Source organism: Antechinus flavipes, chromosome 6, assembly GCF_016432865.1.
Source record: "Antechinus flavipes isolate AdamAnt ecotype Samford, QLD, Australia chromosome 6, AdamAnt_v2, whole genome shotgun sequence".
NCBI classification, from domain to species: Eukaryota; Metazoa; Chordata; class Mammalia; order Dasyuromorphia; family Dasyuridae; genus Antechinus; species Antechinus flavipes.
Window position 1 is genome coordinate 242,736,290 of NC_067403.1, and position 13,418 is coordinate 242,749,707.

Below are 13,418 nucleotides of genomic sequence, written 5' to 3' on the forward strand. Positions count from 1 at the left end.
ACAGTCACTGTCTTCTTTTTCCTCCATGTCTCCTTCCTCAAAGTTCCATATTCCCAGAAATTTCAACCTATTCCTGTTTGGGATGTATGTTCACAATTATGAAATGTATTATATCCAAATATGAAAAAAAAAAAAACAATTTTATGATGCTTCTTCCAATAATCATGAGTAAAAAGAATGCAATTATCTGTATCTTTCTCACTTTGTCCCATCTAAATAACTATATTTTATTTCTTAAATAAAGGATTTTTTTTTGTTCAAAGTGGGTAATATTAAAAAGTTTATGGAACCACTTCTAGTTTTCTATAGAATTATTGTAATTTGCAAAGTGGTACTAAAAGTTGAGAAATAATGAGAAAATAAAAAGTTCTAAAGAATGATATGATAAATTAATGTTAAATTCTGAGTTGTATCAGGAACTTGAAGTAGAGAGAGATTTAGCAAAATATCAGGGAAATAAGAATCAATTACCATTTATAACTACAAGATATGCATTATCCACATAAACAGAGAGCAATGGACCACCCAAAAAATAATTAAATGTTTTCTGAGAAATGAAAATGAAAATATAAAGGTGTCATCTGAAGAGAAATAATCTCACCAGCGTCAGAGGAATAAATAATTAAGAAATAGTAGTTAGTATCTGCCTTCTAAATATGACTGAAGCAACTATTTTTCCAACTTGTGAAAATAGTAAGAGAGAGTCCTGATATTGACATATAGTCAATATCAGAGTATGACAAAGAGGCTTCAACAGCCTTCCAAACTGAGAAGACAACATCCCACTTTTGGTGATTGTCAAAGAAGTAAGTTATATTACAGGGAAAATAGACTAAAGATTGCTAATACTTAGTTTAAGTAATAAAATCTTCAGAAAAAATATATCCATTGTGTCCATCCTGGCCACAAACTAAAGGAAAAGTTTGGAAAAAAAGATATTTGTATATGTTTATACATATACATATATGCATATGTGTATATTTGAAATTATTAGCTTGTTAAAAATTATTTCAGAATGCATAAAAAGAAGAGAATCTATATGCTCATAATTGCCTGTGCCTTAAATTTCAGTGCTGCAATCTTTCTGAGATAAGTAATCATGTGACAATGATAAGTCTAGAGTCCATATGGCACTTTGCAGATCAGAGGACTCCTAGAATGTGAAAGAAGGGCCAACCCAGGGCAGAAATGGAGAAGGCCAAAAATTCCATATCCTAACATGGTAGGAGTTGGGTTTTGGAGTGGTTATTACAGCCTATTGACATAAGGAGACAGTCTTCAAGAAGTAAACAAGCAAATAAATGAATTAAAAGATTCATCCAATAAATTAATGACTTGATAAATCAAATAATAAAATTATATTTTTATAAACATACAAATAAATATTTATGTTTAGATTATTATTTATCATATTTATATTATATCTTATATAAATATAGTTATTTATATTATTATATATTAAATTATTATAAATAAATAAGAAGGTTTTTGAAACTCAAATAAGATATAGTAGGAAGTGCCCAGTGTATAATAAGTTCTAGGTAGATATTATTAAAATTATTATAAAAAACAACCTAAAATAAAGGCATAAAAATAGAGGCCTAGATAACCTAACCGTATAATGTGCATCCAAAATTTACAACGCAACAGTAACAAAAGCAGAAGTTTTATTCACACTATAAGATATAGCAAAAATATTAGTTGAAAAGACAGACTAAAAAATCTGCTCAAATCAGGCATATGAAACCAATACAAAAATTTAACTTATTTGCTTTAAATACCTGGAATTTAAATTCAAAAAGAAAAAAATAACCGGAATAAAGAATAGATAATAATATAAAAATGACATGATATGTCAGTGTTCCTCTTTCTGTTTTGGATAAGTCTAAAAGAATGCTAAAAACAAAAAGGGAAAACAGAAATTGAAAAAAAAAAGTGGAGGAAGCAGTTGTTTTCCTTCTAAAGAGAATATATACATTTTCAGTATCACACAAAATCTTTTATGAGAAATAATTTTATTTTAGAACAGATATATATGGTAAGCAAATTCTTTGCATACAACACAATTGAAATAGGAATCAAAATTCATTTTTTTCAAAAAAGAAATGTCAGTTGGGACTTATCAACTGAATTATAAATAATGTGTAGGCCAAAGAAAAAAATCTTTAAATAGTATATTAAAATGGTATTAATGACATAATTTTTCATTAACACATTTCTGGTACATAACTAAATTTAAACTCAGAAGGGGGAAAACATCCCTAGAAATATATACCTAACCAAAATGGAACAAGAATAGTGATATTGCATAAATTACACACACACACACACATATATATAATATTCATTAATAATATAATGTTAAATATGTGTATATTATGTTATATTGTTAGTCATAGGTGCATATACATATATATATATATACATGTACACATATACTCATATACACATCTATAAAAAGATGCATCACCTTATATCAAAATGGAAATATGTCAAAAGAGAGATTAATAAAAATGAAAGTTAATAACAAATTGAACTAATGAGCAAAACTAGGAGCTGAACATGTAAAAAATAAAAGACATTAATGACTTGATGATTTAATTAAAAAAAATAAAATATATCACTATCAAAAATGAAATTTGAATATACCATGGAAGATGATGAAATCAAACAATTATTAAGAGTTATTTTGACCAATGATATGCCAGTAAAATTGATAATTTAAGGGAAATAGATGAATACTTACCAAAAATTAGGAACTGACCAGGTAAACAGTAGAAAACCCACACATAACATTATTTTAAAAAGAAAAAAGAAACAAGCCATAAATGAACTCCCTAAGGAATAATCTCTATGATTGGATGAATTCACAAGTTAATTCTGCCAAATATTTAAGAAGCCATTAATCCCAATAATCCATTAACCATTAATAAAACAGATAAAAATGTTCAGTCAAATTATTTTTATGGTACAAAGACTGATGCTTAAACTAGGAAAAGAAAAAATAAAAATGAAAATTATAGACAAATTTCTCTAATTAATGCCAAGGCTAAACAAACAAATAAATAAGCAAATAAATGACATGAAATGAAATATTAGAAAGGACATTTTCAGCAATATCACAATGATCATTTGCCATGATCAGATAAGGTTTACACTAGAAATAAAGGATTAATTCAATATTATTAAAATTATAAGCATAATTGACCATATCAATTACAAAGAAAAAAATTATAGGATGATATAAATAGATACACGAAAGACAAAATACTACACTCATTGCTATTAAAACATCAGAAAGCATAGGAATTAAGGGATCATCTCATAAAATGATATGCAGTATTTATTTAATGCCAAGAGGAAACATAATTATTCAATATGGAGAAAAGCCAAAGGCTTTTTCAATAATGTTATGGGTGAAGTAATAATATTCACGATCGCCAAAACTATTATTAAAAAGTATATTAAAATGCTATCTTTAGTAATAAGAAAAAAGAAATCAAAGCCAAAAGATTAAAGACATGAGGAAACAAAACAATCACTCTTTATAGATGAAGTAGTATATTTACAGAAGCCTATAGAATCACTAAAAAAAAAAAATAGTAAAAGAATAACAATCCATCAGGAGGAGAAAGATAAATTCTATTTAAAATCATTGCAAATAATAATTTTAAAAAATCATGTCAATCTATTTGCTAAGACAAAACCAGGGGCTATATGATACAATTACAAAGAACTTCTCATGCAAATAAAGACAAATCTTAAGTATATGAGAAAAAAATTGTTATTGTTCATGGGTAGCAAGAGCCAATAACAATGAAAATTCTTCTTAAGAGAAAGCATTCAACCATAATGGTCTCCTTAAGCTGTCAGTACCAGTGCTGACTCTTTGAGATCTTGCCAAAAATACTGGAATGGATTATAATTTTCTTTTTCAGCTCATTTTTTGAAGAGGAAACTGTGACATCAAATTGTGTTAAGTGATTTGCCCATGATATACAGTTAGTAAGAGTCTGAGGCTGGATCTGATATCAGGTTCCTTTGAGTACAGGAACATTGCTCTGCTGTATCACATAGTTGACCTTGTTTTATATTTTTTAAATTTTGGCCTCAGTGTTCATTGGAGACAATGTCAATAGGCATGAAGTTAAAAGATGATCCTCCTTTTGAAGGAAAGCTATAGCAAATTTGGATAGCATACTAGAAAGCAAGGTTTTCATAAAATTATCATTTTTCCAAGAAACAATTCTGGCTTTGAGAGTTGGTTTATGAGGAAAGCTAAGAATTTCAGAATTCAACTTTCTAATTGTGGAGCTGGAGAAAACTTTGACAGTCCCTTGGGCAACAAGGAGGCCAAATCAACCAATATTTAAAGACATTAATTCAGGCTATTCATGCCAAGATCAAATATTGAAGCTAAAGCTGAAATACTCTGGCCACCTAATGAGAAGGTAAGGCTCATTGGAAAGGACCTTGATTTGGAGAAAAATGGAAAGAAAAGGAGGGTGGCAGATATTCAGGTGCAAAGATAGTACCATGAAAATAGAAAAAAAAAAAAAAAAACTTGTATAGACTTTCAAAAAAGTGAAAGATATAAAGGCCAAGTGTGCTATAGTCCGTGCGGTCCTGATAAATAAATATGATTAAATGATGACTAAATGACTGAATAATATTGACAGAATACCGAATATCACTGGAAGAAGATACAATTGTCTGAGAATTTGCAGTTTTTCTTTGAAAACTGTCAATAAGTCAATAGTCAATAAGAAACTGAGTAGTAAATCTGTGTAATAAATCAGGTTCACAATCCACTGTAGATCCAATATTTGGGGGACGAGTAATTATTTGATAAAGATTTCTGGAAGAACTGAAAAGCAGACTGGCAGAAACTAGCTATATATTATCTCCAGAGCCTCAAATATTGTTGTCTTAATTTGCATTTCTCTGATTCATAATGACTTGAAGCACTTTTCATATGACTAGAAATAGTTTCAATTTCTTCATCTGAGAATTGTCTGTTCATATCCTTTGACCATTTAGCAATTGGAGAATGGCTTGATTTCTTATAAATTAGAATTAATTCTCTACATATTTTGGAAATAAAGCTTTTTTTCAGAACCTTTGACTGTAAAAATGTTTTCCCTGTTTATTGCTTCCCTTCTAATCTTGTCTGCATTAGTTTTGTCTGTATAAAAATTTTTCAATTTGATATAATCAAAATTTTATATTTTGTGATCAATATATGATGTAAAATGTTGCATACCCTTTGATAAGTCCAGAAATAATCCATAGAGGCTATAGCCAAAAGATATAAAGAAAAAAGAAAAAAAAGATATATGTGTACCAAAATATTTGTAAAAGTTTTTTTTTGTTGTTTGTTTTTTTGTGATTAGCCATTGGAAATTGAGGGGATGCACGTCAATTAGAGAGTGACTGATTTAAGTTGTGGCATGTGATTTTTACAAAATGTTATCTCACTATAAAATGTAACAGGCAAGATATTTTCAGGGAAAAAAAAAACTTGAGGAAACCTATATGAACTGACGGAGAGTAAAATGAATAGACTCAAGAGAACATTGTACAAGCCACAGCAATGATGTAAAGATGATAAACTGGGAATGGCTTATCTATTCTCAGCAATATAATAACTAAGACAATTCTGGAAGACTTAAGAAGAAAAGTACTATCTATTGTCGAAGAAAGAACTGACATATACTTTCTTTTATTAAATTTGTTGTTTCTCTTTTATGTCTACATTTTCTTGTAATATGCCCAACATGGAAATTTTTTACATGATTGTATATGTATAATTTGTAACAAATTGCTTGCTCAATGAGGAGGATGATAAGAGAGGCAATAAAGAGAAAATTTGGAACTCAAAATTTATGAAAAATGCAAATGTTGAAATTGTTTATTTATATGAAATCATGGAAAAAACTTTAAAAAAAAGAAGAAAATAATCAATACCGATTTTGTACCAATTTTCCTAATCTTGAAATGATATCATGTGTAGTCTCTCTCCACACTCTGCATCCTTGTGTAAACTCAGGAGGATTGGTCTTAATGGAACATTTACTCCATGGCTTTGAAGGTAGAGAGTGGAAACCCCAAAGGCAGGGAAAAGAGCCAACTAGACGTTTTTCCAATAAACAATTCGCCAAATCCCACCTCTATTCCTAAGGCAAAGCCCTTCAAAAATCATTAATAATTAGGTCCTCTGAGTAGGAAGTATGAGACACGAGAACAGGTCAGTATTTTTTTAGCCTCTTTAAATATGTTGTAAACAAAGAAGAAATCTCTTGTGGACAGGTTAAGTAAGAGGTGGAATAGTTTGAGAGAATCTCTTGTACTCATTTCTGCCATAAGCTTTCTCTATTGTCTTATGGTCATAGAAGTGAGCCTCTCATAATCCACTATTTTACTAAAGCAAAATTCAACCTAAACTTTTCTGGGAATATAGTTTCAATCCCAGCACTTCTCAAGAAGGTTCAGAGCTTGAATTATTTTGACCAAAAATATTGGTTTTCGTGTGTCTCTAAAATGTTGCTTTGAGGTATACTACACCTATCCCCTAAGAAGATATCTGTTATGAGAGGCTCTATTGTGAACATGGATAATCCATGCATACTTAGATAGAACTGAAAATGTCTTATTAAACAAGGCTACTCCTGAATGTATCAGAAGCTACTCTCATCCAAATTAACAACAAATGTAAGTTTGTTTTTACCTTAGCATTAAATTAAATTAAAATTTAATTCAAAATGAACTACTATTTGAATACTGTATTTCATGAAATATATTTTTGTTAGTTGCCTAACACTTTTTGTAAAGAAATTTATAATAATATATCAGATAATACAGGTAGCTGATGAAGTAGGTAATGAGCCAGGCTTGTATTTATGAAAACCCAGATTCATAAGTCTTACCTTCAACAAAATAGATGTGACATTGGACAAGGCACTTAACTCCAGACAAATCTCTGATTATAAATTTCAAAGGAGGTATGAATGTGCATTAGTAAGGGATTTCTTTTGCGAGAGCCTAAATGAATGAATCATAGATCAAATTTGACAACAATAAGTTTCACGAAACACATTTATCTCTCTTTTATCCACTTGTGATTGACCAGTGCCAGGGTATTAGTTCTGGACTCCTAAAATACCATGCATATATTGCACCATAGTGACAGAAGGTTATCTTAGGTGGATTTTTCACCCACAGAAGAAAGGAATCCCATTAGCAGAACTTCTTCCCAATGAGTCAAATCTTTTGGATTTTTTTAATATTATCAAGTTCTCTCTGTCTCTCTGTGGTGTGTGTGTTTGTGTGTGTGTGTGTGTGTGTGTGTGTGTGTATGTGTGTGTGTTTTTCCCATTATAGTTCAGAAATAGATGTTAAGTCAAAGACTTTAATCCTTTGAAGAAATAAAGATTTCCATGAGCCCAAACTGTTTTGTTCATAGCAATATCATTTTAAAATTTCATATTTTTATCTTCATTGTTTTGTTGTCGCACTAAAAATCACTTCAGCAAGATTTTTTTAATCTAGGCCTAAAAAGAAGAAAAAAGGATAAAACAGTAGTTAAAACAAAAAAAAAAAAATGGAATGAATACAGCAAATGGACCTAATGATTTGAGGTACCTTGCTGACATAGGCTATAAAGCATGGAGCCTAGATTCAGAGGGAGCTGAGTTCAAATCTACCTTCAGATGCTTATTAGTTGTATGTCACTCTTTAAATCACTTAATGTCTTCTACTTCAGAATCTTCACTTCTGTAATGTATATATAGGATATTCTTTATCTCACAGGTTTATTGTGTGGATAAAGTGACATATTATTTAGAAAATTCACTGCAAACTTCAAAAAATAACTATATTATCTATTATCACCATAGTTCTTCGAGTTGTGAATCTATGTATATGATTGTACATATGCGTATGCTTGCTTATGAGTGTCATGACATATATGCACATTTGGATTTTCATAGGTAAGGTTAACATGAAGTATTATACTTTAGAACTACAATTTTAAAGTAGGAATGTAAATAATAAATTCAGACGATTTGCAGTTAAGGTGTTTTGTCTGGGGAAACATTCTATAATTAGCATATCAATCAAAACAATAAGTCTTCCCTCCAGAGCACATGTCTGAGCTACCTTTTCCTGCCTTTAACATGAATCAGAGCATAATGGACTGAGAGCAAAAGGTGATGTTTTACCTCATATGCTACTTACTATACTCGGGTAACAATCTGGCACTTTCATAGCTGAGAAAGTACAATGAAAGATGGTGATTTTTTTCAAAGAAAATATTGAGAATAGAAAACTGAAGACTATGTCTTGTGAAAATTCTGTTCTTTTCTAATCACTAAATGTTTTAAGTACCTAATTTGTGCAAGCTGATGTGTTAAACTCTCAGATGAAAAATTTACAATGAAACAATTTTTACTCTCAAATAAACATAGTTTATTGGATGAATATACTGTATATACATGTACATATCATGCCATGAGTATTTGAAGAAGGAGAAAGAAAATTAACAAATGCTGTTATGAAGGTAGCAATCAAAACAGAGTTAGTACCTGAGTTTAAATTTAAAGAAAGGTTTCTTGAACACAAATGAGGATGGACTAGAGGATTGTTTAAGCTGTGAGTCTGTATGAATTTACAAAAGGATGTCCAGGAAATTGCTAATAGTTCAATTAGAGAATACCATGGACTTCATAAGACCATAAATTTTAGAAAGGGAGGTTTAGAACAGGACAAAAAAGATTTAAGTGGAAAAGAGAAAGATAAATAGAAGAGAAGAAATAAAGAACATATAGGAGAAAGGGTTGTACAACAGTACTAAAACTAAATGGAAGACCAGACGGATGAATCTTAAATAGAGGATATCACAATAGAAAATCAAGACCTATGATTTTTTTAAATGACAAACCAGTCTTGGAAAGTAGTCCTATAGCCTATAAAATACAAAATATTGAAAAGGATGTCTTAAAATGTCTTAAGCTCTGTAATGTAAAAGAGGAGTAACTTAATTTGGCCTAAATCATGCAATTAAAATTAATGTGGGGATTCATTTGGCTCACAATGAGAACCCCTGCAGGGATTGAATGATATCAAATGGAGAAGACATTCAAATTTTGGTTGACTAATGGATTCCAAATTTCATTTCCATATGTGCAATATTGTAACTATAAGCAACTAAGAAACAAGGAAGCTTATTGGGGATCTTTTTTTTCCCTTGATGACTGAAGCTTATTGGAGACCCTTGTTTTGTCCTTGATGATTAAAATTGGGATTTGAAGAACTGAATTTTAATTTTTACTTGAATAAATGAATTTTAAATGTTTAAAAGTAATAATTTATTACTTGTTAAACCCTCAAGTTAGAAATGAAAAAAATTAAAATAGGTAATTATATCACATGGAGGTAAAATTTTAGGAATGTTAAAATGTTATGTAGCACTTTCCTCACAAAATATCAGTAATCCAGGTAAATAGTAATTAATTTTAAATAACAGATGAGGAAAATAGATCTACTAAAAAAAATAGCCATTATGAAAACAGGATTCCTCATCCCCAGGCTTTTGTTTCATTTTCTTAAATCTGAATTACATGAAGAAAAATTAGTTCATTGACGAAGAGTAGTTTCTTCAAAGGTGTCATAGGAATAATTAAAATGACCCAATTTTTCTTTCATACTTCTTCTAAGAACATATGGCAAAATAAAGAAGGATAATATTATGAGTCAAGAACAAGTTGAAGATAGAAATGAGTCCAGTGAGCAGTGTTCTTTGTGGCTTCTCTAGAATCTCCAGCTATAAGATTTTAGGTATTTGTCAACAAATTCAAAATGTCAGCTTATTAGTAATAATAAGTAAGGATATATTAATATCTTAATTTGTTGATCATACCAAAATAAAAAAAAATAAGAATGACTGGCAATGTTTGACAAAAATTTGCTAACACATGGATTTAATGCTACTCACCCAAACAGATTGGACAAGATCTTTATATCCTAAAATGTACTTCACCTTCACCATGAAAGACAAATTTTTTTACCAGGAATGATTCTTATGAAGCAGGGAACTGGGTTTATAATTAATTAAATGTTAGAATAGGCCTTGGGAAGGTGTGAAGTCATAATCACTTGAAATAGTTTTTTTTTTTTTTTTTTTAATTTGAGTCTTTGTTCTACATGGTTTATTTACACTTATCTAGTGAATTATTTTAAGTATTGTATAATTTACTTATTCTCTTTATAGATAAAGCACATCTCTTGAAATTCTTTTCTTTTTACATAGATGGAAAAAGGAAGGAATGTAACAGAATTCATCTTATTAGGACTTACACAGAATCTGAAGATGCAGAAAGTAATATTTGCCTTGTTTTTGATCTTATACACGGTAACACTTACAGGCAATGTTCTCATTATGGTGACAATCAGCAACAGTCAGACTCTAAACTCCCCTATGTATTTCTTCCTGGCACACTTATCTTTTATAGATACAATGTTTTCATCTTCTTCAGCACCTAAACTTATTGTAGACTCCCTAAAAGAGAAGAAAACAATCTCCTTCAATTGGTGCATGACCCAAGTCTATGCAGAACATGCCTTTGGGGCTGCTGAGATCATCTTGCTCACAGTGATGGCCTATGATCGGTATGTTGCCATCTGTAAACCACTCCACTATACTACAATCATGAGCAAGAAGTTGTGTGGTCTCCTTGTGGGGGTAGCTTGGACAGGGGGCTTTCTCCATGCAACGATCCAGATTCTTTTCACAATATGGTTGCCTTTTTGTGGACCCAACATCATAGATCACTTCATGTGTGACTTGTACCCTTTGCTCAAACTTGTTTGCATGGACACATATACTCTTGGTCTATTTGTAGCAGCTAATAGTGGCTTTAACTGTCTGTTAAATTTTCTCTTGTTGATGATCTCCTATGTGGTTATTCTGCGTTCCCTGAGGAATCATAGTGTGGAGGGCAGACGTAAAGCCCTCTCCACCTGTGTCTCGCATATCACTGTAGTTATCTTATTGTTTTTGCCTTGCATATTTGTGTATCTGAGACCGGTGAAGACCCTTCCCATAGATAAAGCTGTGGCTGTCTTTTATAGTATGGTAGCTCCCCTGTTAAACCCTTTAATTTACACATTAAGGAACACAGAGGTAAAAAATGCTATAAGGAAGCTCTGGACTCAGAAAGTAAATTTAGATGATAAGTAAACAGACCTCTAGGAAAACATTCCTATCAATATTCATTTACAAGCACTGAGAGCCCAATCTTAAATAGAACTGGTCTACTGGTCATTATGCTGGGAATATGAAATTTAAAGAACATCACATTTAATACTGTAGCAAGCATAGACGGCTTTTTTTTTTTTAACCAATCAATTATTGTTTAGAATTGTTCTTTGAGACCTGTAATGGACCAGAACTCTGGAGAAATGTACTTGAAACAAGGATTCTTACAACAAGGTGTTAACTCAGTGGAATTGATGAGAATATGGTTATCTAGTTTAGCATGGTGATTAATAGTTCTCTAGTTCAGTATGACTGATTTAATCTTACAACAAATAATGGTTCTCTAGTGATATGACTGACTTATACTCAGTATGATGAATAGATTTAACTGTAATAGAGTATTTAAGAGGTCAAAGTCAGACCTAGAAAAGGACTTGAAGAGATTCCAAGAAGACAAAGGACTGGATACTGGAGCTCAAGCTCTGGGACTCAGAAAGGCATTCAATCTTCATCAGCCTCCTGGTGGCTGGCCCGTGCTCCTTCATTCTCCACTGAGATCAAGGCCTTTCTGAAGGCCTTCAGAAAGCTAGACAAGCCTCAGGTGAAGGAGACAGACTATGACGAAGATAATAAAGACTTTTGGACTTTATTTTTGGCTATTCTCATGGTGATTACTCTGCTGAGACGAAGGCTGGTCCAAAGGTGCTCCAGAAAGCAAACCAGAACATTACAGAGGTCCCTACAAAATAAGAAATTCAGAGTCTGTGGTATTAAAAGTGATAAATTTAAGAGAATTTCTCCTAATAATCACCTTTGGTAACTACACTTACTTGCAAAGTAATTTAAAAGTGATAATCTATAATTGTTCTGAAACTCCAAGTTTTTTTTTTTTTTAATTTATTTTTAGATAATACAGCTATACCTACCTGACTAAATTCAGCTAACTAATAAGCCAGGAAAAAAGTAGAATTTGATTTGGGCATACTTTCATCTCACAACTCCCTCAAATCTCTACACTGACCATTTTTTTTTTGGTAGTCCATCCAAGATCTTTTTTGTCCATTAGTCCATTATCAAGGAGAATCCTTTTCAGGAACCTCAAGTTGCCTCAAAGTCTAACCTCTTGGTTTTTGTGGTTGTTGTTTGTTTGTTTTGTCCTTTTAACTAGTGAATCCTGAGATATTTATTGGCATCCAAAGGTCACAAAAGTAAAATGAGATGAATCTCAATTCAGAGCTTCTTAAGTCTAGGTCCACTGCTTTATCCACTACATGCAGTACATACAACTATCTCTAATTACCTTCCTGAGGGTTGCAACAATTTTTTTCTGGGAAAAATAAAAAGATTCCTGACTCTTGGAATTTTTCTCATCATGTTATTCTCATCATGGCTACCAATAAAAGGAAGAAGTTGAATGGAAGTAGCTATGTTATAAATTATTAGCTTTTTAAAAAATCATGTCTGAATGCATAGAAAAGAAGAGAATCTATAAATTGATATCCCTCTGAGCTCAAAATATCTGTACTGCATTTGTTTCCAAGTTAAGCTACATGTGTCCTTGATAAGCCTATAGTCAATATGGAAATCTAGGAATAAGAGGATCACCAGATTGTATAAACCTAGGACCACGATAAAAATGGAGGAGGTTAAAGATCCTATACCCAATGTATACGACTGAGTCCATGAATGGTTATTCCAACTTCTGTGAGATAAGGAGACTTAGTCTCCCATAAGTAAATAAACAAATAAACAAATGAATTGAGAAATTAATAAAATAAATAAATAAATTGATATATAAATGGAATAATAATAAATGGATAAATAAATAAAACAGTTTTAGAAAATCAAATCCCTTTCATTTATGATTTCTTCACTACCACCAATACACACACACACACACACACACACACACCCCAAACAAAAACAACTAGCTATTTTTAAAAAACACACTAAATCCTGAAATACATTTTGCAGTGAATCATTTCATGCATGCATACATACATATATATATATATATATATATATATATATATACACACACACACACACACACACACACACACACACACACACACACACATATATATATATATATATATATATATATCCCTGTTACCATGGTAGAGAGGTAGCACTCCCTAATTCTTAGTACACTTTGCTTTCA

At 31.1% G+C, this 13,418-nt stretch overlaps 1 protein-coding gene across 1 annotated transcript; it reads left to right on the forward strand.

The window, feature by feature from the left end:
* Positions 1-10,306: 10,306 nt before the first annotated feature.
* LOC127541320 (olfactory receptor 4C12-like) lies at positions 10,307-11,236 on the forward strand. The gene has a single exon (XM_051966604.1). The coding sequence runs from the start codon at positions 10,307-10,309 to the stop codon at positions 11,234-11,236; it is 930 nt and encodes a 309-aa protein (XP_051822564.1).
* The last annotated feature ends 2,182 nt before the right edge of the window (positions 11,237-13,418 follow it).

What these genes read in the sequence shown, in the direction of transcription:
- LOC127541320 (XM_051966604.1), top strand. Translation starts at nt 10,307, where the DNA reads ATGGAAAAAGGAAGGAATGTAACAGAATTCATCTTATTAGGACTTACA.